This window comes from Phocoena sinus, chromosome 7, assembly GCF_008692025.1.
Source record: "Phocoena sinus isolate mPhoSin1 chromosome 7, mPhoSin1.pri, whole genome shotgun sequence".
Taxonomy (NCBI): domain Eukaryota; kingdom Metazoa; phylum Chordata; class Mammalia; order Artiodactyla; family Phocoenidae; genus Phocoena; species Phocoena sinus.
This window is the reverse complement of record NC_045769.1, coordinates 96,308,938-96,333,777: the sequence shown is the minus strand read 5'-3', so window position 1 is coordinate 96,333,777 and position 24,840 is coordinate 96,308,938. Positions and strand designations below refer to the sequence as shown.

The 24,840-nt window shown below is 45.5% G+C and overlaps 1 protein-coding gene across 6 annotated transcripts in view; it reads left to right on the top strand.

Moving 5' to 3' along the window:
• Positions 1–24,840, top strand: part of MGAT5 (alpha-1,6-mannosylglycoprotein 6-beta-N-acetylglucosaminyltransferase) — a 370,484-nt gene that overhangs the window by 144,567 nt on the left and 201,077 nt on the right. For all 6 annotated transcript variants that reach the window (XR_004350852.1, XM_032638674.1, XM_032638675.1 and 3 more), the window contains one exon: positions 11,860–12,024. Coding sequence is in view for 5 of the 6 variants with exons in the window: in XM_032638674.1 (XP_032494565.1) it covers positions 11,860–12,024 (165 nt within the window). In the remaining variant the exon portion in view is untranslated. The remainder of the gene's footprint in view (positions 1–11,859; positions 12,025–24,840) is intronic.

Here is a 24,840-nt window from a genome sequence, read left to right as displayed (position 1 = left end):
CATGACCTGTGGGTCATATTTGGAGCTCTGCCTGTCTGTGTAAATAGAGTTTCATTAAAACACAAACACTGCCATTTGTTTATAACAACTGTAATAACAGAGCAACGTGGCAGTACCAGTATTTATTTCACATAACATCTAAGGTGTGATGACTCCATCTTTCAGTAGTCCCCATAGTTCATTCTAAAACACTCGTGCGATCGTGTCCCTCCTTGACTCAACAATTTCCCAGGACTCCCATGGCCTTGGGCCGGATCCTCCTGTTTTCATATGGGTTTGGAACCCAGCACCCCGTGGTTTATGTGTTGCCTGTGGCTGCCTTTGTGCTGCAATCCCAGAGCTGAGTAGTTGCTGCAGAGAGGGCAAAGCCTAAGATGTTTACTGTCTGCTCCTTTGCCAAAAATGTTTGTCAGTCTCTGACATGCAGTTGGTTGTTCGTTTGACTGGTTCTTAAACAACAGCAGAAGAACTTTCAAATGGTGTCCCCCCCGCTCCTCCATCCTCGTTCTGGTGATTTGAAGAGAGACTTCTGACTTTCTTTTGGGATATGGTCTTCAGAAGTAGTGCCTGGAAGATATCCGGGGCAGCCTGTGTGAAACAGTCGCAGCATTCATTCCTGGGGTGTGGAGAGCGTTTCTGGGTGCTTCTCTATCACTGCGGGGAGGAGCATGTGGGGCCAGAGCCGTCTGTAGCTCAGCCTCCGCTGCATCTCCCAGGCCCGCGTGGCAGGGCCATGCCTGTCTGTGATTTCTCGGGAGTTGCGTCCCGAATGGTGTCACTTGCCCAGTCAATGCTGTGCTTGTTTCTGAGGTGAATTGGTCTCTGTCTCCAATGGCCTGACCCAAATTCTGATGCCCAGTGATCACCTCTTATCTAACAGGCCAGGCCTGGTCCACTTGTGTTCTCAAAGTAGCAGGAATAGAAATCTAGGGTGATGAGAGACACCCCTCCCCCCCCCAGGGGTACATCCGCACCTTATTAACCTTGACTTTTCTCACCTACTTGATTCTCTGGGCGCTGGGACGCTCTGCCCTGGGCTGGTCACCAGCTCAGGCTGAAGCAGCTATGAGCCCTCAGCTTCTCTGCCAGCCCCCCACCAATATTCTGTTTCCCTGCTGCCTGGTTCCCCCTTGTCCTCCAGGTCTGTACACCTGCTCTGCCTTACCTCCTGTCTCCTGGTTCCCTGAACTCCTTGGGCCTAGACTGTCCCCGGGATTGGCTCTTATCCTTCCAGCCTGGCACTTTGGGCAATGTCTGCGCCGTGGGCTCGTGTCTGTCAGTGCAGTCGATGCTTTGTGTGTACAGCTGGGAAAAGACTGACAGGGTCCCTGCTCTCACAGAGGCTGCACTCATTTGGGGGGAGAAATAATAAACAAGAGAATGACAGATAGCAGTAAATTCCAGGAAGAAAAACGACACAGGGAGATGGGATTTTTAAAAAAGTACTTGAGGTGCTACTTTGGAGGAGAAGGTCAAAGAAGGCCTCTCCCAGGAGGTGTCTTTTATTTTTTATTTATTTTATTTTATTTGTTTTTGGCTGCGTCGGGTCTTCATTGCTGCGCACGGGCTTTTCTCTAGTTGTGGCGAGCGGGGTCTACTCTTCGTTGCGGTGCGCGGGCTTCTCATTGCGGTGGCTTCTCTTGTTGCGGAGCATGGGCTCTAGGCGTGTGGCGCACGGGTTTAGCCGCTCCGCGGCACGTGAGATCTTCCCGGACCGGGGCTCGAACCCGTGTCCCCTGCATCGGCAGGTGGATTCTTCACCACTGCGCCATCAGGGAAGCCCAGGAGGTGTGTTTTAGCCCAAATGATGCTCAGGAGCTGGCGGGTGGGGTGGGAGGCGGGAGGTTGAGGTGAAGCAGGGTGTGTGCCAGGTCCTAAGGCCTCACGCACACTCCAAGAGCAGAGCAGAGGCTGCTGCGGCTAGAACAAGGTGAGCACAGGGCAGTGTGGCCGGTGCTGATGTGGGAGAATCAGGAAGAAGGCATGGGTACCGAGGCCCTGAAGGCTGTGGTCTCAGTGTGATGGAAGCAGCAGAGGAGATGAGGAAGACAGATACTCTTGCAAGGGAGCCTGACCTGGCTTGCCCCTACCTGGCGCCGGCCGTGACCCTGACCTGTTGTCCACTGTCACCTCCACAGGGAGCTCAAGAGGAAGGAAGTTCTTTCTGTTTCCTTAAGGACATAGGGGTGGAGAACCAGAGGAGAGTTTTTAGTTGCTGGCGAGGGGGTAGCAGCTTTGGGCTTCTGTGGCCCTTGTCGGCCTGGCGATGTCCATTGCCAAGACATAAATACCGCTTAGGGTTGGTTCAAAAGTCAGTGGGGGGCCCTCACTGTGATGCTGGTGTGGCTGCCTGAGGCTGCTCCAAAAATGTAGCCCCCATCCTGCGTTGCAGACCTAGGTAACGATCTGAGAGTCGGACAAGAGCTTGTCTGTGTGTTTCGTTCCACCTCTCCTATGAAAAAGAAGAAAACACTTACACTGGATAAGCCTGTGAAGGTTTATTGTTTAAATTTTTTCTTTTTGCCTCTGTTCCTCCAAATCTGATCAAGGGACTGTTTTTTGGAGGGCTGCGTGATGTGGAAAACCACCATCACCTAAGCAGAACCCTTGAGGGAAAAACACTGTTCTTGGAGCGAAACGGGGGGAAAAAAGAGCTGGCCCCTTTCTTTGGTGTGTCTCAGGAGGTTACTTGGTTACCCTACAGTGACGTGACTGGTGTGATTCTGGAAAGGGCTCTCTGCTTTCAAAAGCTTGGACCTACAAATGGGCCTCTTTGGGGCTTGGGGCTTTTCCAGTGATCCTGTGGTAGAAGACCCCCACCCAGCATCCCTGTCAGAGCCAGGCCAAGTTCACGGGCACACTCAGCCCAGTTTGGATGTCTGAGGAGGACCTCGGGTGTGTTTGAGACAGGAGTGCAGTCGGAATCTGGGTCTCCGGGAGGAACTGGAGGCTCTTGCTTGTACTCTCTGTGTTCTCAAGCCCTTTCCTTGCACACCACACCACTGCTTCCGGTCCTGGTGGGAGGAGGGGATACAGGTGTAAAGGGGTTTGCCTCAGAGTCTTGCCCTGAAGTAGGTCCCTCATCTTCCCTGCAGCGCCTCCCCTTCCCAGCGGTGTCCTGGTGCTCTTTCTGCCAGAACTGCTTGGGCAGAGCTCACGGCCACCCTGAAGAGCTGTCCACCCTTCTCATCCTGCCTGGCAGTGCAGCTGTTTTCTGCCACCAGCTTTTGGACAATGGCTGGGCATCTTCCTGCCTCTGAGCTCTGCATTTGCTGTTCCCTCCACCTGCATGCCCTTCCTCCAGAGAGATCTCTCCCTCCCCTCCTTCGGGTCCCTATCAGAAGTAGGGCCGCACCCCTAATTCAGTCTCATTCTTCATGACACTTAAACTACCTATCATGTCGCTGTCTTTATCATCTCTCTCCCCCATTAGAATGGAAGCTTCCAGAGAGCAGGGAGTCCTGTCTCTCCTGTTCCCTGCTGTGCCCCAGGGCCTTAGCACGTACCTGGCACATAGTAGGAACCATGAGTGAATAGCAGCAGTGTTCCCTCCACCCTGACTCTGTCTACTACAGTTATAGCTGAGGTTAGTTTGAAAATCACAGTGGAAACTCCCTGGCGGTCCAGTGGTTAGGGCTCTGCACTTCCACTGCAAGGGGCTCAGGTTCGATTCCCTGGTCGGGGAACTAAGATCCTGCAAGCCGAGGGGTGTGGCTAAAAAAAACAAAAAGAAAATCACAGTAACACAGTAATGTTTTTAGTGAGACAGGAAACAAGAAGAGATTCCCCATGGACTTGGTGTCCAGGTGGCTCGAAGTAGCTATTATGCACGATCCTGACGTGGGAACCGTTGTTTCTTCTGGAAAGCAGCTGGAGCGTGTTTAGTTGTGGCTTGTGGAAGGTCTCCTTACTAGATGTGTGACCTTGGGCAAGTCACTGATGTTTTAAAAGACTGCCTCCTCTTTTGTCCAATAGAGGCTATAATATCACTGACCTCATAGGCTTGTTGACCTCATAGGATTGCACGTGACCGAGCTTATCAAAGCACTTAGCTTAGTAACATGCGTTCGTTATTATGAGTTATCGCTAACCCTGGTCTACACGGACCCGCAGTAGTTACTACCCAACCAGAATTGTCCATGTAGAGCTGACATTGTTTATTCATTTGAACACAGGGCTTCAGGAACCTGTTTATATAGCTGCTTTTAGGGTTTACAGGGGACGGGGCCCGACCAGACAGGAGAAGAAATAAGCTGTGGACTGGAGGAGGGCAGGCTCGCCACCCACTGCTAATGAAACAAGATGCCCAAGGCTTGTGCACCAGAATCCCCTGGGCTGCTGTGACAGCACCGATGCTGGGCTCCACCCCAGCCAGGCTTGAGACCTGCTGCTCAGAACTCCAGGGAGGTGCTGTTCGGCTCTTCCCTGGATCCCTTTCCGAAGGTGTGTTAGCTCCAGAGTGACCTTGGCATCATAGAAACGGGACATGTGATTGTCATTCTCCTCCCGTTCAAAAGATAAAGCTTGTCCTTTGTGGTGTGGGATAAGTGGGGCGTGGCCGAGCTCACTTCGTCTCTGAAGTGGGCACCATTGGGGCACAGTTTCTGGTGTGGGTAGTGAGCAGGGAGGGCTGTGCTATGGCTGCCCTTTCCCGACAGGGAAGATGCCCTGGAGTCAGTGGGGACTACCGGTGTCAGTGGACTTGACCGTTCAGAGCCTGAGTCCTTTTCTACACAGAGGGCTAAGTCGGCTTGAGTCCTGTTCCATGCAGCTGGCGAAGTGTTAGGAAGATGGAGAGAGCAGCCCAAGAACTCTGTCTGGATGTTTACAGATTCCGTAAAGCAGTTCACTATCCTGCACAGGCCTAGATAGGATTCTTTCTCAGATTCTGCTGCCTAGAAGTTCCTTGAAATACTAGCGAGCCTTCCCCCAGCACAGGAATAGCATTTACTTGCAGGTGCAAATTCAAGTCAAAGCTTAATTCCGTACAGCTAACCCAGAAGAGCACGGCAGTCAGTGCCTCTGAGCTGCTCTTTCACTGGGTGATGATTGTTCCCTTTGTGACCTGGACGGCCTGTGACAGCTGCAGGGGGAAGGGCATATTTGTGAGTTTAGGGGCTGGTGAGTTGTCCACTGGGGGGGCTTGAAGAACCCAGCTGAGATGAGACAGTGAGGGTCAGTGACTGAGATGCTTCTTGGGAGAGGGGAGGGGACATCAGGGTACCTGTGGCCAGTATCCTTGAGTTCCGAGGGTAGAATACACAGTACTGATTGCATTTTCAGGTAGCATTTCGTGCCTTTGTGATTGTCAGAATGATGTGAAAGTTTATAGAAAATTCAGAGCTTTTGGAATATGAGGCTGTCGAAACCTGGGACCCTCCAGGCACCTTTCCTGGGCTGACTTCTTTTTTCTCCCCATGTGAAAGGGAAAAAAAAATCATTTTCAATTCCAGCAGCTGTTTGAGTCACTGTTTCAAAGCTGTTCAACACACGATAAAAGATATTGTCCGTAAAACGCGCAAGGGCAGAGATGATCCCAAGCCCAGCTTTGCATTCTTACAAATAAAGAGATAAAACACTCTTTACCCCCAAACCAGGTAAATTTGATTTTTCTCCATCCTTTATTTAAATGCAGATATATATGTGTGTGTATGCTCATTTTAAAAAACTGGAATATTTTACATAGAGCTTTTTGAACTCATCTTTATTTTATTTCCCCGTCCATTATATTTTTTTAATGGCCATACACTTTTCCTTTTTCATCCAACCATTCAATAAACATTTATTGAGCTCCTGAGGTCAATAGCTTGTGGCAGTAAACAGAGATGACAGAACAGACCTGCTCTCTGGCCTCCAGTCTAGCGATTTATTCCCTTTTAGGAATAGATGGACACCATACGATGTAACCTTTTTGTTGGGTATTTGGGTAGTGTCCACTGCTTATCTATAATAAACAGCACTGTTCTCTTTTATAACTAACACTGTCTCGAATGTCCTTGTACATAATGAATGGACTGTATTTTGGTCATTACTCTAACCGTATTATCTTTCTGTGGAAAGGTCACTTTAAAATTAATTTTCAAACATGTAACTGATGAAACTTGACATTCCTGGCAGTCGGTGGGAATGAGAGGTTGGGGTTAATTCTTTTTTCATTAGCACCTTCCTTTCTCATTAGCACCTTCCTTTCTCATTAGCGCCCTGTCTTTTGCTGGCTTCTCTGGAGCAGCAAGTGAATCTGCTCTGTGGTCCTGCTGTTCCAGCTCTGCTCTGGACTGGGGGGCGGGGAAACACGGCCACGGTAGAGAAGGAATTGCATTAGGAACAAGCACAGATGTAAATGATCTCTGGCAGTTCCGCTGTAAGTCCTTGCTTACTGCTTCTGTGCCAGTGAATCGTGGCGGCTGCATCTTCAATGTAGTTCTCGATTGTGTGTGCCCAGAATCCTTGACGTGCAGGTTCTGAAAGTTCCGACCGAGCAGCTTGAGGATGGGACCTGGTACCTCTGACTCCACAGCCAAGCCTGATGGACAGCAGGCTGGAGAACCACTGCTTTGGGAAGCGTGTCCCAGGGGAATGGGGTGGGACCAGCCTTGAGGCACTGCCCTCAAGCACTGACCTTTCTCAGTTGACTTGCTGATCTGGGCAATCAGGGTTTACCACCCAGTCTCACAGTTTTCGCTGATAGACTTATAAACTGACAGATCTTCTTCCACCAGCAGGACCCCCCTTTCTCCTGATATTTCATCTCCTTGGACTCCAGCTACGGGGGAAGGTGTAGCTGGCAGTGATATCTCCTTGACTGTCCTGCTCAAGGATGCGGCAGCATCTTCCAGCCCCTCTTATCCTTAATGTCATGGCTTTCAGGAAATGAAAATCTACAGAAGCTGCCAGAGCACCTGTTCTGAGATTTTGTTGATCTCACCCTTTATCAGAGAACTCCTGGCATGATAGAAACGAAAAGCTTCCTTTCCCCAGAGGGACATTTTAAATGTTTTTACCTACTTTGATCTCATCTTTATCACGGACAGTAAGTTTGCGGAATGCAGAATTGCAGTAGTAATGTTGGGATTAAATTTTTATTACTGAGGCTTTGAAGCACAAACAAAACTTTAAAAGCCCGTTAGTAATTGGGAATTGTAATCCTGCAGAGGATACAGTTTATGGCTGTAATAACTTTAAAACACAATGATAAATATGAAAATATTATACTAGAATTTGGAGGAATGTTTTCACCTTCATTTCTTTATTAAACTGTATAGAAATTATTCTTGGGTGTTCAGTCTTATCAAATATATGGGTTAACATTAAGGTGAAAATATACAAAAATACTCTGGTATTAGTTTAAAATTGCAGTAAAGCTCTTAACAATTTTTGCAGGTTTAGCTGTGAAATACAAAGGTGAGAAACAATTTCATCACTTACAAAGGTATAGTTTATTTAGCCTTCTTTGTGGGAAGACTAAATGTAGTTCATTTAGTTGTTGGTTCATTCATTCACTCAGTTATTCATTTAGGTAACACACACTTACTGATTACTGTGTTAGGCACTGTGCCAGTTGGTAAGGATACAAAGATGGGCTTGGGGTCATCTTTGCCCTTGTGTGTTTTATTGACACAGTATCTTTTATCTTGTGTTGGACTGCCTTGAAATTGTGACTCAAGTAGCTGCTTGAGTTGAAAATGAACTTTTTTTTTTTTTCCCCACATTGGGAGAGAAACCATGCCAACTCAGGTAGAGTGTCTAAGGTTTTGATAGTCTTATATTCCATTTTCATTTTAAGGGAGACGATATAGAAAGATAAGTTCTTCATTACGTTGTAGTGTTGGAGCTGCTCGCGGCACAGTGGTGTCACGAGTCTTGAGGGTGGCTGGGATATGGTTTAACAGAAACACGTGGCAGAAGCTCAGGAGTTAATCCCTGCTAAGTGTGTTCAGAAGTAGCAGGTCAGAGATGCTTGCTGGCCGGCAGGTCCATAGTGGTCCTCAAGAGGCATTGTAGCATAGTGGGTAAGAGCTGTTGGGTCTGGAACCCGATTATCTGGGTTTGGACACTGGATCTGCAGACGCGTGGGACAAGCTAGTTAACCTCTGTGTACTGTGGTTTACTCATTTGTGAAATGGAGGTGGGAACGACAGCACGTGTCTCATATTGTCTTGGCAGGATCAGGTGAGTTAATCCGTGGAAAGTGCTTAGGACAGCAGCTGACGCATAGGGCTCAGTACATAGTGACGCTGGTGGTGCTGCTGGAGGAGCAGCGGCAACAATGCAGTAATAATAGTAGCGATAGTAGTAGCGGCAGTAGTAGCAACCTTAGCGATAGTAGCAGCCGTGGTAGTACTGGGGCAGTAGTGGTGATGGGGACCAGCAACGCCTTATCATCATCATGAATTCCTTTATTCGCACCATGTCGCAGTCGCAAAAGGTCCATCTATGTAGGGGAGATCAACAAGAGATAGGGGGTCACGTTTATTGATGGACTGTATTTTTTTTTTTTTTTTTTTTGCGGTACCCGGGCCTCTCACCGTTGCGGCCTCTCCCGTTGCGGAGCACAGGCTGCGGACGCGCAGGCTCAGTGGCCATGGCTCACGGGCCCAGCCGCTCCGCGGCACGTGGGATCTTCCCGGACCGGGGCACGAACCTGTGTCCTCTGCATCGGCAGGCGGACTCTCAACCACTGCGCCACCAGGGAAGCCCGATGGACTGTATTTTAAGAATCAAGGAAGAATGTCTTCTTAACACTGATGTGACAACTTTGTGTTCTACCTAAGCTGTGTGCCATCAGTGACTATCACCAAAAACTGTGGGCTGGGGACTCTGTCCAGTAGTCCTGTTACCTTTTAACAAAAGGGCAAAAGGTTACCAGCCCTTAAGAGACCTGCAGCATGGGCTAGGCTGCTGTCTGCTCCCACCTTCCCTCATTGTAGTTTCCATCATAGTTGTAGCAGTGCCACCATGGAAGTCACACAGAATGCCAGTTTAGTGACTGTGTTCTCACACCTCATTCCCTCTCCCGTAACCCTTCTGCCCGGATTCTCTCTGGACATCTACACAGAAGGGCAGCAGGGAAGACAAAGGTTGGGGGAGTGTGCTTAATTCAGTGGTTCTCAAATGGGGTGCAGTCTGGAGGCATTTCTGATTGTCACATGGGGGGATTGCTACTGTCATTTTGTGGCTGGAGTCCAGGGATGCTGCCAAACACCTTAAATGCATAGAATAGCCTCTTCCATCCCCTGCCCCACCCCCGGCAAAGAATTATCTGGTCCCAAGTGTCAGTGGTGTCAAAGTTGAGAAACCCTGAGTTAACCCAAACTGGAGGGTCAGGGCCTCTGCGTCTGGCTAATGACAATTGCTGGTAAGAGTTAAATGCCATTTTTACACGTGGACTCCTTGGCTGATAATTCAGGCTCTGGGCAGAGAGGCTGGAGATGGGGGAGATTGATATCATTTATCTGAGGAGTGGTTTCTTTACAGTGAATACAGCCCCCGAGTGGCACCATTGCCCCCGTCTGTGTGACTGTCCTCTGGCAATCTTCAGAGCTCTGGAGAAGGGGTCAGTGCTTTAGCTTCAGTGTAAGAGCAGAGCCGGTGGCTGACTCCTGCTGTCCACGCCAGCCAATGATGTGTCAGGGACAGGCTGTGAGTCATGCTGACTGTGGGACTGCAGCCCCTGGAGGAGAATGATCTCATGACCCTTTGGATAAAACAGTAAAGCTTTGCATCACTCAGGGAGAGATTTCTCTAGGAAGGATGAGAGCATTTTCCAAAGGTTCTATTTTTTATTTATCTATGTAACAGACAGTTATGTAGTGCTTATTGTGTGCCAGGCAGTGTTCAAAACATATTAACTCATTAAGTCCTCATTACAACCCCGAAGAGGTAGGCTTATTCTTTCAACTCGTACAAATAAGGATGCAAAAATGGAGAGAGACGACTCAAACCTAGGAAGTGATTAGAGTCTAATAAGCCCTTAATCGTTATGCTGTGGATGAAAGTCACTGAATTTCATGCTTGGTTTCTTTTTTCAGCCAGGCTCTCGACTTCTGGCTGGTCACACTGAGATGTCAGGGAATTAGGCAGACCTGAGTGGAGTCTGTGTTGCACTTTTGTATCTCTTTAACCATGAGCATATTACTTTCTGTCTGTGAACCTCAGTTTTCTCTTCTGTAAAATGAAGTCATACCTGCTTCATGGGGAATGTGAAGATACATGGAATTCCTTATAAGTGTGCATGGCACGTGATAGGCGTTCAGGAACTCTTAGTTCCCTTCTAACCTTCTTTGTTTTAGTCATATTTTTAGCCAATTGCTCTAATGTTATGGCCAGCTTGTCTTACTACCTGTGGGTAAGGTACACACTGAAGAGCCAAAAATAGACCTGGTCGGATGTTTGTTAGAGTGAGTGAATGAACAATCTGCTATAGATCTTAACGTGGTGAAGAAGTCTGATGTTTGGTGTTGGGTGTTGGGTGTGGTGGAACGATTGACATTATGCTAATTTAGCACATAGAACCAGACTTTCAGGATGAAGATGTGGGTTCTGTTTCTGTTCGTAGTTTTTAGTCAGCTTCAGTGAAGCTGTCTGTAAACCACCAAGGATGCAAAATTCCATGTCAATTACAACACACACCTTTGTTTCTGTTCAGATGAGAGTCTCTCTTGGCCTGGCAAAGTAGGAGGCCTGCATGCCTGTTGGTGGAGGGTCATGGGCTGTGCTCTGGGGTTGGTGGATTGATCCAGTGTGTGTTTCTTTCCTGGCCGGATCAGAGCACCTCTTCGGCGCTAGTGTGCTCTGTTCCCAGCAGAATAGAAGGTGACAACTTCCCATTTGTCTCAGTTCAGGACTTTTCTGCATCCTGTTCCCTCCACTTATGTCCTACTCCCCTGGCCCACTCCCAATTCATAAGCGAGTCTGAATTCTCTTCACCTAGATGGCTATCCTGTGGTCCTCCTGCTTTTATCACATGTACAAGTCAGACTATCTTTCTTTGATTATGAGTTTCCACAGGAGAGGGGGCTAACTTAATTTCTCTCTCTCTGTGTGTAGAATACCTTGTATACAAACTTAGTAAATACTTACGTAGGCATGAAGATAATGTGTCTGTAATTTATCCAGAGGGAAGAACACTTCTCTATAACCCACAGCCAGATACATAAGAAAGAGAATCAACTCTTAAATGTAAGCACCAGAAAAGAACAGCGTCCCAGCGTCTAGAACAATGCCTGGCGCATAGTAGTTGTTTAATAAATACGTCTCGAATGAATCTGGTCTTTATTTTAAGTGTCTTCCTAAATTGCATTATAGTTAACTCTGGGTTATCCAGCATGTCTGGAGTCTGGAACTGTAGCTTTTATTAAGTATTACCATGTGTAACCAACAGCAGTAAAGACTTTGCAAAAAATTTGGACATTCGAGAGTCTACAGCACTAAAAAAACTAACAATAAACTTGATCCGGAAGTTACTTCAGGGCCTTGCTACACTTTGGGCTTGTCATTCAGTGTGTCAGTAACCACCGTGCTAGAACGAGGAAGAATTTAACAGAGTGTTCTGGTAGGATGCTGAGTAACGGAGTTTTCTCTCTCAACCTAGTAGCCAGGAATAATTTTAATGTTACTTACCGCGAAAGTTGTCTTACAAAGCGAACTGATTTGTTTTGTACTCTTTGGGCCACTTGAATGTGGCTCTCCGTCATCTTAAAGAGGTGGTTTGTTAGGACAGGTCTTCAAGTGGTACTTTTTGATTTGCTGCCTTTTGTTCTTCGTGTCAGAGAGAGAAACAAAGGGAGGGTGAGCGTGTGCGCACCAGGCAAATGTGCGGGGACCAAAGGATTTTCAAACTATGTACGTTTTCTTTTACAGATTTGAAGAAGACTCTTGCTGTGTTGTTGGATAACATTTTGCAGCGCATTGGCAAGTTAGAGTCAAAGGTGGACAACCTCGTAATCAATGGCACAGGGACGAACTTGACCAACTCCACCACAGCTGTTCCCAGCTTGGTAGCACTTGAGAAAATTAATGTGGCAGGTAAGGACTGCAATTCTATGCCCTGACGTGAAGTCAAAGCCTGCTTCGAACTCGGAAGAGAATACAGGAGCACGGTGTTCTTATTGGCATAAGATAAATCCCATAAACTTGGTATGGCCCCTGTAAAGCTCATTTTTAATTTATTTTTGAATAACACATTCAAATGCTTTTATAGTCTCTTCATGATGTGTAATATCTGGTGGTCTCCATGGCATATTTCCCATAATGCGCTCCTGGAATTACTTTTTTTTTTTTTTTTTTTTTTTTTGCGGTACGTGGGCCTCTCACTGTTGTGGCCTCTTCCTCTGTGGAACGCAGGCTCAGCGGCCATGGCTCACGGGCCCAGCCGCTCTGCGGCATGTGGGATCCTCCCGGACTGGGGCACTGTGTCCCCTGCATCGGCAGGCGGACACTCAACCACTGTGCCACCAGGGAAGCCCTTGAGTGCCCTTTTTGGCTTTTCTTTCCCTCTTTCTTATAGGAAATTCACAGCCTTAAGTAGGAGAGAGATTCTTTTCCTTTCCCACCTCCCAGTGTCAAAACGTTTAATTGTTTCACATTAGGCAAGCTTGTTGTATTATGTTTCTGCTGTGTTCTTTGCCCTTTAGCAAGTTTTAAATTGCAAAATATCTTTTTAATAATCCAAAGTATCCCACCAAACAGGTATTAAAAATAACTTTTAATTACAACACAGAGGCAGTGTCATCTAGGCCATAAATCCTGTCTTCCCTTGCAGTTTCCAGCAGCTTCTGTAATTAGACAAGAAAACCTCCCACTGTGCTGAGCTACTGATTAATAAATGGAACCCATGCCTCTCCAGCCTCCACTCCTCCACCCCTGTTCCCAGTAGGAGATGCTGTTGAGAAGGTCCTGTCTGATTTCATGGCAGCTCTGCTGGACCCTATATCGGGGGGGGGGGGGGGGCGTTTGGTGAAGATTGCTCTGCCTCTAACACTGCTGCCTCCCAGCGCCTCTGTCCTGTAGGGCCTGTGTCAACATGTCTGCTGTCATTCTCTTCCTGATAAGGGATCTAGCTGCCTCTGACTGTCTGGTTTGTGTGCCGGGCTCACAGGGAGACTTGGTGCCTGAGCTCCAAGTCTCAGGGTACAAAACTGTGGAATGAAATGGAAGGCAGGTGGTGGCTACTTATTTCAAGTGGGATCCCAGCCCTGTGTATGGAGCTAGTTTACTTGGCTAACACATATCTCTGAGCACATTCTGAAAGTCATTGGCTCTGACTAGGGCTCCTTTAGAGGTGCCACCGGTACTGTGTTTTTACTGATATTTATAGAACCAGAGTATTTTATTTTGTTTCCTTTTGGGAAAAAGGGAGCAAATTTAAAGTTATGCCTTTGATAATTAACCTCATTCTTACTCGTTTGCATCTCTCGTGTGTGTGACACACTCCATACCTTCGGGAGTTTTACTTGGCCAATTAGTAAAATAATACACATGCTTAGAATAACACAAATTATGGTCGTTCTAAGCAGGGGTGACTGTGGAAGGCTTCTGACATAGTCAGAAGGTAAACTTTGAAGGTGGGTAGGATTGAGGCGATTGAGAAAGAGACACAGACTAGAAACGGATTGTGACACAGGTAGAAAGTTGTTAGTTTCCTCTCCTTCCTTCCAGCTAGCAACCATTCAGTAAATACCAGTACAGTTCCGGAGCCTTGGAGGCAACGTGATTTTATTTACTCTTCTTAGCATCTCAGAGAAGTGGTTTCACACAGGTTTTGTGACTTTAAGCATTTGGGATGGGGTGAGGCTTTGTTGCTGAGCTCAGCTGAAGACCTCCTCGTGCCAAGTAGAGAAGACATTGTGTTTGCTCTTTCTTTCTTGCTTCCACTTATAAATCATCCCAAATGGGTGAGCCTAGAAAAAAATGTGCAACCATTTTCTTAGATGTTCCTAAAGAGCTGACAGTTTCCTGGAGTACTTAATATCCTGTCTAATAAGGAAGTTCTTTATGACTGAGGGTCTGTTTCTTTGGCTGACCTGTGTGTTAGAAAACAAAAAAACTTGTTCCTCTGTGCATGTGGGTGCATATGCATTCCCTGCCCAGACACTGCGTTAGCCACAGTGGCTATAGATGTGGAATGAAGAACGCGGGCATCCTCCTTTATTTCCCCCAGAGGTTGGAGGGTCCTTTATATCTTGTCAAATAACCCACATATTTTTTTTTTTTTTTTTTTGCCAGGTCTATAGCTTAGGGTGCCAAAAAGAAGGACAAGCGCTTAAGTTCCTAGTCCGAGCTCATGGTCAACCCTTTATGGCTTTTTTTTGTCCTTTTCCTGATCCATGGCTGTACTGGCAGTCATCACAACCCTCCTGTCATAGCAGGAGTGGCTCTTGAGCTGTGAGAGAGGTCGTTTTAATAGGGTTCCAGTACTAGTTGAGTGAAGTTTTTCTTTCTTCCTTTCTGCATTAAGACATGTGGTAGTTGCTCAGAAATGTTCTCCCTGGTGTGACTTTACTGCTTACTCTGGTGTCTTATTGCTAACTGATGTTTCTGACTGCTTACTGTTGTGTCTTACTGCTCACTGATAGATCTTCTGGTTGGCTATAAACTGCATCTAAATTGGGTACCATAGCAGTTGAAGAAGAATTCTCTAAATTTATTTTCTTTTTAGGGATGTGTGTGTGTGTGTGTGTGTCCCCTTTTTCTTTCTCTCTTTAGCTGTGTTCTATGTGGCTTTTATTGAAAATGGCTTGTCTTACCAAATTTATTATTGCTCTTGGGCTTTTTTATTATGTGAAAATGAATGTTCTCCTAGATAAATTTAGGTGGAAATGAACTTTATGAAAATCAAGAATCAGATTGAACTGCATGTTTTTTTTAAACATCTTTCTTAGTGTATAATTACTTTACAACGTTGTGTTAGTTTCTGCTGTATAACAAAGTGAATCAGCTATATGTATACATCTAACCCCATATCTCCTCCCTCTAGCGTCTCCCTCCCCCCCACCCTCCCTATCCCAACCCCCTAGGTGGTCACAAAGCACCGAGCTGATCTGCCTGTGCTACGTGGCTGCTTCCCGCTAGCTGTCTATTTTACATTTGGTAGTGTATGTATGTCCATGCCACTCTCTCACTTCGTCCCAGCTTACCCTTCCACCTCCCCGTGTCCTCAGGTCCATTCTCTACATCTGCATCTTTATTCCTGTCCTGCCCCTAGGTTCCAGAACTATTTATTTATTTATTTATTAGATTCTATATACATATTAGCATACGGTATTTTTTTCTTTCTGACTTACTTCACTCTGTATGATAGACTCTAGGTCCATCCATCTCACTACAAATAACTCTATTTCCTTTCTTTTTATGGCTGAGTAATATTCCGTTGTATATATGTGCCACATCTTCTTTATCCATTCATCTGTCGATGGACACTTAGGTTGCTTCCATGTCCTGGCTATTGTAAATAGAGCTGCAATGAACATTGTGGTACATGTCTTTTTTTGAATTACGGTTTTCTGAGGGTATATGCCCAGTAGTGGGATTACTGGGTCATATAGTAGTTCTAGTTTTAGTTTCGTACGGAACCTCCATACTGTTCTCCATAGTGGCTGTAATCAATTTACATTCCCACCAACAGTGCAAGAGGGTTCTCTTTGGTAGTTTGATAGGGATTGCATTGAATCTGTAGATTGCTTTGAGTACTATAGTCATTTTCACAATGTTGATTCTTCCAATCCAAGAACATGGTATATCTCTCCATCTGTTGGTATCATCTTTAATTTCTTTCATTAATGTCTTATAGTTTTCTGCATACAGGTCTTTTGTCTCCTTAGATAGGTTTATTCCTAGGTATTTTATTCTTTTTGTTGCAGTGGTAAGTGGGAGTGTTTCCTTAATTTCTCTTTCAGATTTTTCATCATTAGTGTATAGGAATGCAAGAGATTTCTGTGCATTAATTTTGTATCCTGCTACTTTACCAGACTCATTAATGAGCTCTAGTAGTTTTCTGGTAGCATCTTTAGGATTCTCTATGTATAATATCATGTCATCTGCAAACAGCTGACAGTTTTACTTCTTCTTTTCCAATTTGGATTAATTTTATTTCTTTTTCTTCTCTGATTGCTGTGGCGAAAACTTCCAAAACTATGTTGAATAATAGCAGTGAGAGTGGGCAACCTTGTCTTGTTCTTGATCTTAGAGGAAATGGTTTCAGTTTTTCACCATTGAGAATGACATTGGCTGTGGGTTTGTCATATATGGCCTTTATTATTTTGAGGTAGGTTCCTTCTATGCCTACTTTATGGAGAGTGTTTATAATAAATGGGTGTTGAATTTTGTTGAAAGCTTTTTTGCATCTATTGAGATTATCATATGTTTATTCTCCTTCAGATTGTTAATATGGTGTATCACACTGATTTGCGTATATTGAAGAACGCTTGCATTCCTGGGATAAACCCCACTTGATCATGGTGTACGATCCTTTTAATGTGCTGTTGGATTCTGTTTGCTAGTGTTTTATTGAGGATTTTTGCATCTATGTTCATTAGTGATATTGGCCTGTCGCTTTCTTTTTGTATGACATCTTTGGTTTTGGTATCAGGGTGATGGTGGCCTCGTAGAATGAGTTTGGGAGTGTTCCTCCCTCTGCTATAATTTGGAAGAGTTTGAGAAGGATAGGTGTTAGCTCTTCTCTAAATGTTTGATAGAATTTTCCTGTGAAGCCATCTGGTCCTGGGCTTTTGTTTGTTGGAAGAGTTTTAATCACAGTTTCAATTTCAGTGCATGAGATTGGTCTGTTTATGTTATCTATTTCTTCTTGATTCAGTATCAGAAGGTTGTGCAGTTTCTAAGAATTTGTCCTATTCTTCCAGGTTGTCCATTTTATTGGCATACACTTGCTTGTAGTAATCTCTTATGATCCTTTGTATTTCTGCAGTGTCAGTTGTTACTTCTCCTTTTCATTTCTAATTCTGTGGATTTGAGTCTTCTCCCTTTTTTTTCTTGATGAGTCTGGCTAATGGTTTATCAGTTTTGTTTATCTTCTCAAAGAACCAGCTTTTAGTTTTATTGATCTTTGCTGTTTTTTCCTTCATTTCTTTTTCATTTATTTCTGATCTGAGCTTTATGATTTCTTCCTTCTGCTAACTTTGGGGGTTTTTTGTTCTTCTTTCTCTAATTGCTTTAGGCGTAAGGTTAGGTTGTTTATTTGAGATGTTTCTTGAGATAGGATTGTATTGCTATAAACTACTCTCTTTGAACTACTTCTGCTGTATCCCTTAGGTTTTGGGTCATCATGTGTTCATTGTCATTTGTTTCTAGGTATCTTTTGATTTCCTCTTTGATTTCTTCAGTGATCTGTTGGTTCTTTAGTGACATATTGTTTAGCCTCCGTATGTTTGCAGTTCTTAGAGTGTTTTTCCTGTAATTGATATCTAGTCTCATAGTGTTGTGTTCGGAAAAGATACTTGATACGATTTCAAGTTTTCAGAGTTTACCAAGGCTTGATTTGTGACCCAATGAACTGCATTTCTGAGCTCTGTTTATCTTACGGAAGAGGACAGTGAATCAAAGAAATGAAAGAAAAATAGATTGAAAAGAACAAAAACCACGTTTTAACCAATTATGATTTCTCCAGGCTTAATCCCTGAAGGGACTTGAGTGTGCCTTTTTCAAAATTATTTATTTTCAGAATGATACTTTGATTTTTTTGAAAGACCGATTCTGCTGTTCTCTAGAGTTGTGATATTAAATTATGAAGTGGAGTGAGTAGGATGGGGTCTGCACTTCTTGGCCATGTACTGACATGGGGGAAAGGTAAAAAGCTACAGGTGTGTGATGTGACAGTGCTGGCCTCCTGAGGACAGTCAGTGTCTGCTTTTATCCTCGTTTTGTCCACTGTGTTGTTCAAAGCATGGCTGTTGAAGGTGTTTAATAAATACTGTCCACATGGGTTGGATTATGCTGGAGGTGGGTGGCATTTGGTTTCACTTCTGCAAGGGTTTCTCCTTGTTGCTCCTCTTTTCCATTTATATGTATGAGGATTTGCTTGGAATTGGGACTTGGCATTCGTGGTCCTTTCTCGGACTTGAGCAGCAGACACTGCCTAAGAAATAGGAGTTTTTGTCGGTCGTGACTGAGCTTCCCATGGGTGATTTGGTGCTGTGGAGCCTTCCTAGAATGTGATGGTTCCAACTGTAGATTGTAATATTTGAGGGGAATGGGGATATTGTGCAGCTCTCTGTGGTGTGGGGGAGGGGAGGGAGGAACGTGGGCACATGTGTGTTTGCAAATTTATTCATTTATACTCTCAAGAACTTCTTGTCATTCAGCAGCAGCTGAATAACTGGCCAACATTGATGGTTCACTACAAGGCTGAACATCATGATAGCATCCCCTTCTGTTTTGATTGCTTACAATTGCAAGGTGAATTGGGAAACAGAGCACAACCCAAGAGGATGCTTTGTGTTATTGAGTTCAAACTGAACATTAGGCAACCCTGCATTTTCCACACGTCAGTTTCAGCGTGTAACATATTCTCGTATTTGGGGTTGAAGTGCAGTGTATTTGAACTTGGGTATTGTTCTCAATAAAAGAACCATAATTGTTATTCTTAGCATTGGAAAATTGATAATGAAAAATGTCCCTGCTGAGTCCCAGGGCCTGTATTTGGAAGTGCAGTTTCCCCCCTTTGGCGCTGCTAATGGACCTTGAAATGAAGTTGCACCTGTGCTGACTCCTTGCTTGTGTCCTCAAGTTTTCAGATGCGTTGGTGTGGCACCTGAAGTGTCCCAGCCCCACCCAGACAGGAGCTTAGCAGGTGACTTTCTCAGGATCAGGTATTGGCCTGTCAGTGGCACCCCAGATGCTGCCCGAGAGACAGGAGAGAGGTGAGACTGCAGGGGGCTTTTTAAAAATTATTATTATTAACCTGAGCAAGAAACAAATGAGTTCCTTCTATCTATGTGTCCCTTTCTGTTTCATTCTTTGCAAAGGCAGCAATAAGTATTTGGCTGCTTGTGAGAAACAGTCCCTTTGGTATCTTCACAGAAAATGTATGCCATTGTTGGTGTGGTTTTCACTTTGTGTGGTCAAGGGCACTTTTATTTTTATCACAAAGGAGGAGGAAGAGGAAGAAAATCCAGTTCAGAGGAGTGGTGCTGACCTGTGTGCCTGGGTATTTATAGCATTGAATCTCAACTGCCTGCAATTTTGTCGGCCAGGCAACGCTTGGCAATATCTGGAGACATTTCTTGGTTGTGACAACGGAGGAGGTGCTAGTGACATTTACTAGGTAGAGGCCAGGGATGCCGCTAAACGGCTTGCGGTGCACAGGCCAGCCCCACAGCAGAGAATTATCTAGCCCCAAATGTCAGTTGCGCGCAGTGGTTCAGAAGCCCTGATCTATAACGTATTGTTGGAAACTGGTTTTCCCACTTATGATCAATGCAGAATGATGTTTGAGACATTGAGGCTTCCTGATCAGCCAGCTGGGATCTTCGGTCTCCTTCCCCTTTCCGAGCAAGGCTGTTTGCAAACCTCCCAGTCATCACCGCTTCTGGCTTTGCAACTGGTCTTTGAAAGCTTTAAGAGATTTTATAAACTCCCAGAACACTCTTCTGGAGTTCTGACCTTAAGAAACCTCTTTCCTGGACACAAACCAGTAAAATTTTGGCAATCTGCATTTTACTCTGGCTTATGTAGAAGGTAATTATTTCTTTTCATGAAAGAGCCACTAATTCAGAATAAGGATGGCAAAGTAGTTGGAGAGAGTGGATTTAAATTACCAGAATGTTTTAGAAGAGATTCCGTTTTATTAATTTTTAAGCAGAGTATTTAATTATCGAGATATGAGCAAGTAAATAAGTTAAGGAAAATGAGAGGTCCCCAAAGATCTACTTCACAGCGTGAAATACCCTCCAGACCTTATCTGGAGGAACATCAAAGGAGATGAGACTGGAAAGGTGGGTTGGGGGATCTGTGAAGAGTTTTCAGTGTAACACTAAGGAGTTTCTATTTTGTTCTGTAGGCAGTGACAGCTGATGAGGGTTTGAAGCACGAGGATGATTAGATGAGGTCTGTATTTTCAGAGGAAAAATAATGGCCATGTGGACGCAGGATGCTTGCGAAGGGGATCACACTGAGCCAGATGAGAGTTTAGTTGACTCGTGTAGAAGGATTGAAAGCCATGTGCGTGAGGCCAGGGAGAAGGGGAGGATTTGAGACCCACGTGGGTGGAGCTCATGTGCCGGAGATGCTGGTGGACCATGGGAGGGGGCGAGGGAGGGGCCGTCATATGATTCCCAAGGATGGAGCTTGAAAGATGACTGGGGTGGTGCTTTTATGGAGGAGGCAAGCCAGCAAAGGCAGGAGTTGGGGAGGACAGTAGTCATGTGTTAATGTGGATTTAAGGAGTGTAAATTGCCTTGCCGCAAGTCATTTGTTTAGGAATATCAGTTTAAAGGAAGTTGGAACATTGATTCTCAGGAGATGAGGGGCAGTGAAAGGCACTGTTTGTAGAGCTACGCTGCCCAGGTTCAAATCCAGGCTCCACCACTTCATACCTGTGTGACCTTGGGTGTGTTGCTTAACCTTTCAATGCCTGCATTGCCTCTTCTGTAAAATGGGGGAGATAATAGTAGTGCCCATTTCATGGGGGTTGTTTATGAGGATTAAGTGAGATCAGTATACTACGTAGAAACGTGCCTGGTGCAAAGTCAGCACTAAATGAGCATTTGTTAATTACAGTTTAAAGGCTACACATTTAGAATATTGATATAAGAATGAAAATTGGATTGACTAATTATTATTAATATTTATAAGCAATATAATATTGACTAGTTATTGATATCACCATGGTGAAACTAATATTTCTATAGTGTTTTCTGGATTAGAAAATATTTTCATACATGTATATTACTTCTTTTGAGTGCCTTAAACTTGAAGTTCCCAAATTGACCTTTTTGTCAGTACGTGGAGACCTTTATTATCAATATTAGAGGCTTAACGGGAATTCCACGTATTTGTCAGTAATCTCTTGGTTGCAAGAGGCAAAAATACTCAAACAGAAATGGAATTTGGGGCCCATGTAATTGGAGAGTTCAGAAGATGAGGCTGAGCATGTGTTGCTAGATACAGACACAGGAACCGTCTCCAAGAACCTCAGCGGTACTGCCGTGGGCATTGGCTTCATTCTTAGGCCATCTTCCCAGGGTGGTGGCAGAAGTAGCCGCAGGAGGCTCTGGGTTTCTGGCAACACCCTTTGGGAGCTTTCTGTTGGCTTGGCTTGCAGTGTGAGCCTCTCCATAACCCAGTGACAGTGCCCAGTGACCTCCTGATTGGCTAGGCCTGTATCACGTAGGTCACCCCGAGATTTCATGATGGGGGAGGGTCCCTAAAGAGATTCCAAGCAAGCAGATAAAAGAGATAAAGTGATCAGAGACCCTCATCACATTATGGTTTGGATTTCCAGAGTCATCCTAAGCCTGACTCCAACTTTTCTTTCCAGGAGAGTTCAGAGGGCAAAGCTTCTGGAACGCTAACATTTCTGCCCCCATTTTATTTATTTATTTATTTATTTATTTGCGGTACGCGGGCCTCTCACTGCTGTGGCCTCTCCCGTTGCAGAGCACAGGCTCCGGACGCACAGGCCCAGCGGCCATGGCTCACGGGCCCAGCCGCTCTGCGGCATGTGCGATCTTCCCAGACTGGGGCACGAACCCGTGTCCCCTGCACCGGCAGGCGGTCTCTCGACCACTGCGCCACCACGGAAGCCCTCTGCCCCCATTTCAAATGCTGCTGTGGCTGAGTGTGCCCCAGCCCTGCCAGGAACTAGCCCAGCCCACAGCATGCTGTTCATGTATGCCCTGATGCATTGCCATGTTTTTGTCCTCAGCCTGGAGTGCCCTCCATTTTTCTGGCTTACCCTTATTTATCATCTGTTCCAAGACTCACCTGAAGCACTCTCTCCAATAAGAAGCCTTCCTTGATGTCCTTCGTGCCCCAGAGGTTTCCGGTGCCCTTGCTTTATGTTCCCATGACTGCTGTGTGCATCTTTGGACCTTTCACAGCCAGGCTCTAAGCTCTTCAAAGGCATGGACCAAGTCCCCTACATTTTTCTTTTCATCCCAATACCTAGCTGGGAGCCTGGCAGATAGCAGGTTCTCCATAAGTGTTTGTCCAGCTGAACGCATGCTTCCCTCTCCTGGCCACACAGCAGGGCAGCCACTGTCCTGAAACTTCTAGCACAACCGTGAAAGCCACACACTCAGTTCTGCATTGCAGTGTCTGCTGCTCGCCTGCTTTGGTAGTTTCCTAAATATTTTAAGAATTCCTGAAAGCACCTAGGAAGTTGACTGCTACGTTGATCAAAAGGGAAATGCCTTTTTTTTGCTTTCCTACGCCTTCTGAAAACTAAGCTTCCATAATAAGATAATTTACTTTGTTATTTCTTCATGGCTAATTGTAAAAATGTAAGTAGGATTAAAAAAAAATTCTCACCAGCTACACTCTATTAGGGATTGCTCTGAATGAAGAGTTCTTGCAGAAAAGAGGCAGGGGCCCCACCAATCTCAATGCCTTTGGACTCATTACTGATCCTGCAAGGAATCCGTGGCTGTTTTCATTTGAAAAAGTGAGAGTGAGTATCCCTCTAGGGGACGCTGTGCTTCCCCAGCTGTGTGAGGGGAGCCATCAGGAAGAACAGCCTTTAGGAATGTGCATGGTGGTGTTGGCCTTGGGAACTTGTGTGGGCGTTAGTGTTATTTGTGAAAATGCCACCGCGCGGGGTGCTTCTGTGGATCGGAGATAGGACATACTGAAATTAGACGTGTTTGTTTTAATCAGAAGGCGACAGATCCCACTTGCTCTAATTTGGCTTTAATGAGGTATGTGTATACAGTTGTGCTATCAGCTTACATACGGTATTGATTCAAAAGACATTCCACAGTGACAGCTCAGCATATGCTTTCCTGAAGACATTCCTCTGTCTTCGCCGTTTCATCCTCTACCTGTTTGCATTGACACGTTCTTTCAATAGAAGCGTTCTAGAGCCTGAGATTTTAAAAATTCAGAAATATCTTAGAATGAAAGCTGTTTAGATGGAAGCAGGGAACTGTCTGTGTCTCCACGTTGTTGAAGAGGAATCTTAGGTTCAGAGGCTTTTGGGGTTTTGAGGAATTTTCTTTTAAGCTGTGCTTTTGGCTTTGCATATCCCTAGCTTCTAAAATTAGGCGGCCTCAATGAAAATCAGTTGCTAGTTTGTTTTTCCCATCCTCACTGGATCTCAGAAAAAGAAGAGATGGAGCATATATGGTAAAGGTGGTCTGAAGTTCTTGGCTGAGTTTAGAAATGAAGGAAAGAGGTGTTCAATTCGATAACATGAGGAAGAGAGTTTGAGCTGCCCCACAGTTCGGCCTGCAGACATCATCTCCTTGTGGTCTCCTTTTCCTGTCCCTCCTTTGCTTTTGGACATCAGGCACATCTCACATGCATGATCACAGCCCCCGAGTCCATTTATGTCAGACTGAAGGCCTGTAGCATCAGCAGGGCCAGCCTCGGGGCTCCCGTCGGGGGTCGACAGAGGGTGCATTTTGATGTGCCTTGTCAGAGGTGACCAGCTACGCTCTGAACTGCTTTTTTTTTTTTTTTTTAATTTATTTTATTGTCGTTATAGTTGATTTGCAATGTTGTGTTAATTTCTGCTGTACAGCGAAGTGATTCTGTTAGACATATATGTACATTCTTGTTCTTTTCCATTATGGTTTGTGACAGAATATTGAATATAGTTCCCTGTGCTATACAGTAGGACCTTGTTGTTTATCCATCCTCTATATAATAGTTTGTATCTGCTAATCCCAAACTCCCAGACCTTCCCTCCCTCTCCCTTCCTCCCCCTTGGCAACCACAAGTCTTGAACCGCTTTTAAGCTGTCTTGATGTTTCATGTTGGTGAACTTTTCAAGTCAACATCTACAGTGGGGACTTCCTCTCTACTTGGATGCAGCTGGAGATGGGCTCTTGAAATGGAAGAACCGTGGTGAACATCAAGTGAAGGGCTTGAGCTAATGCTTGCCCTGTCCGGCGGGTGTGATCTAACAGCAGCCATAGGTTCTGGCTCAGACTCTGAGCCCTGACTGCCTGGGCTCAAATCCCCACTCTGCCACCTTCTAGCCATGTGTCCTTGGAGAATCCCAGTCAGCTTCCTCATCAGTACACTGGGATTAAAGTACCTGGGCTGTGGTGCTATGGTGATGACTGTGAGTTAATACATGGAAAACAAAAAATAAGAGCTCAGTAAGTTTTGGCCACTGGGACATGCACTTCTTTTTTTTTTTTTTTTTTTTTTTTTGGGGTACGCGGGCCTCTCACTGTTGTGGCCTCTCCCGTTGCGGAGCACAGGCTCCGGACGCGCAGGCTCAGTGGCCATGGCTCATGGGCCCAGCCGCTCCGCAGCATGTGGGATCCTCCCGAACCGGGGCACGAACCCATGTCCCCTGCATCTGCAGGTGGACTCTCAACCACTGCGCCACCAGGGAAGCCCGGGACATGCACTTCTTAAGGATGCAGCTCAGGCTTCGACCTGTGACCAGGCGTGTAGCAGATGGTCAGTGCTTGTGAGTGTGTAAACTACCCAGTTCTGATGCTGTATTTCCTAGAGGAAACTGGACCTGGGGAAAGGGACTCCTGGAAGCTCTCGGCACTCACAGGCTGGACCATTGGTATCAGATAATCTTAAGCAGAACTCCCAGCCCCCCTTACTTACCCGCTGTTGGCATTTTGTCACTATCGCAAGCCTCAGCTTCATTGTGCAAGAGAGATAGTGATACCAACGTTCTACCCAAGAGCGGTGAGGATGTAT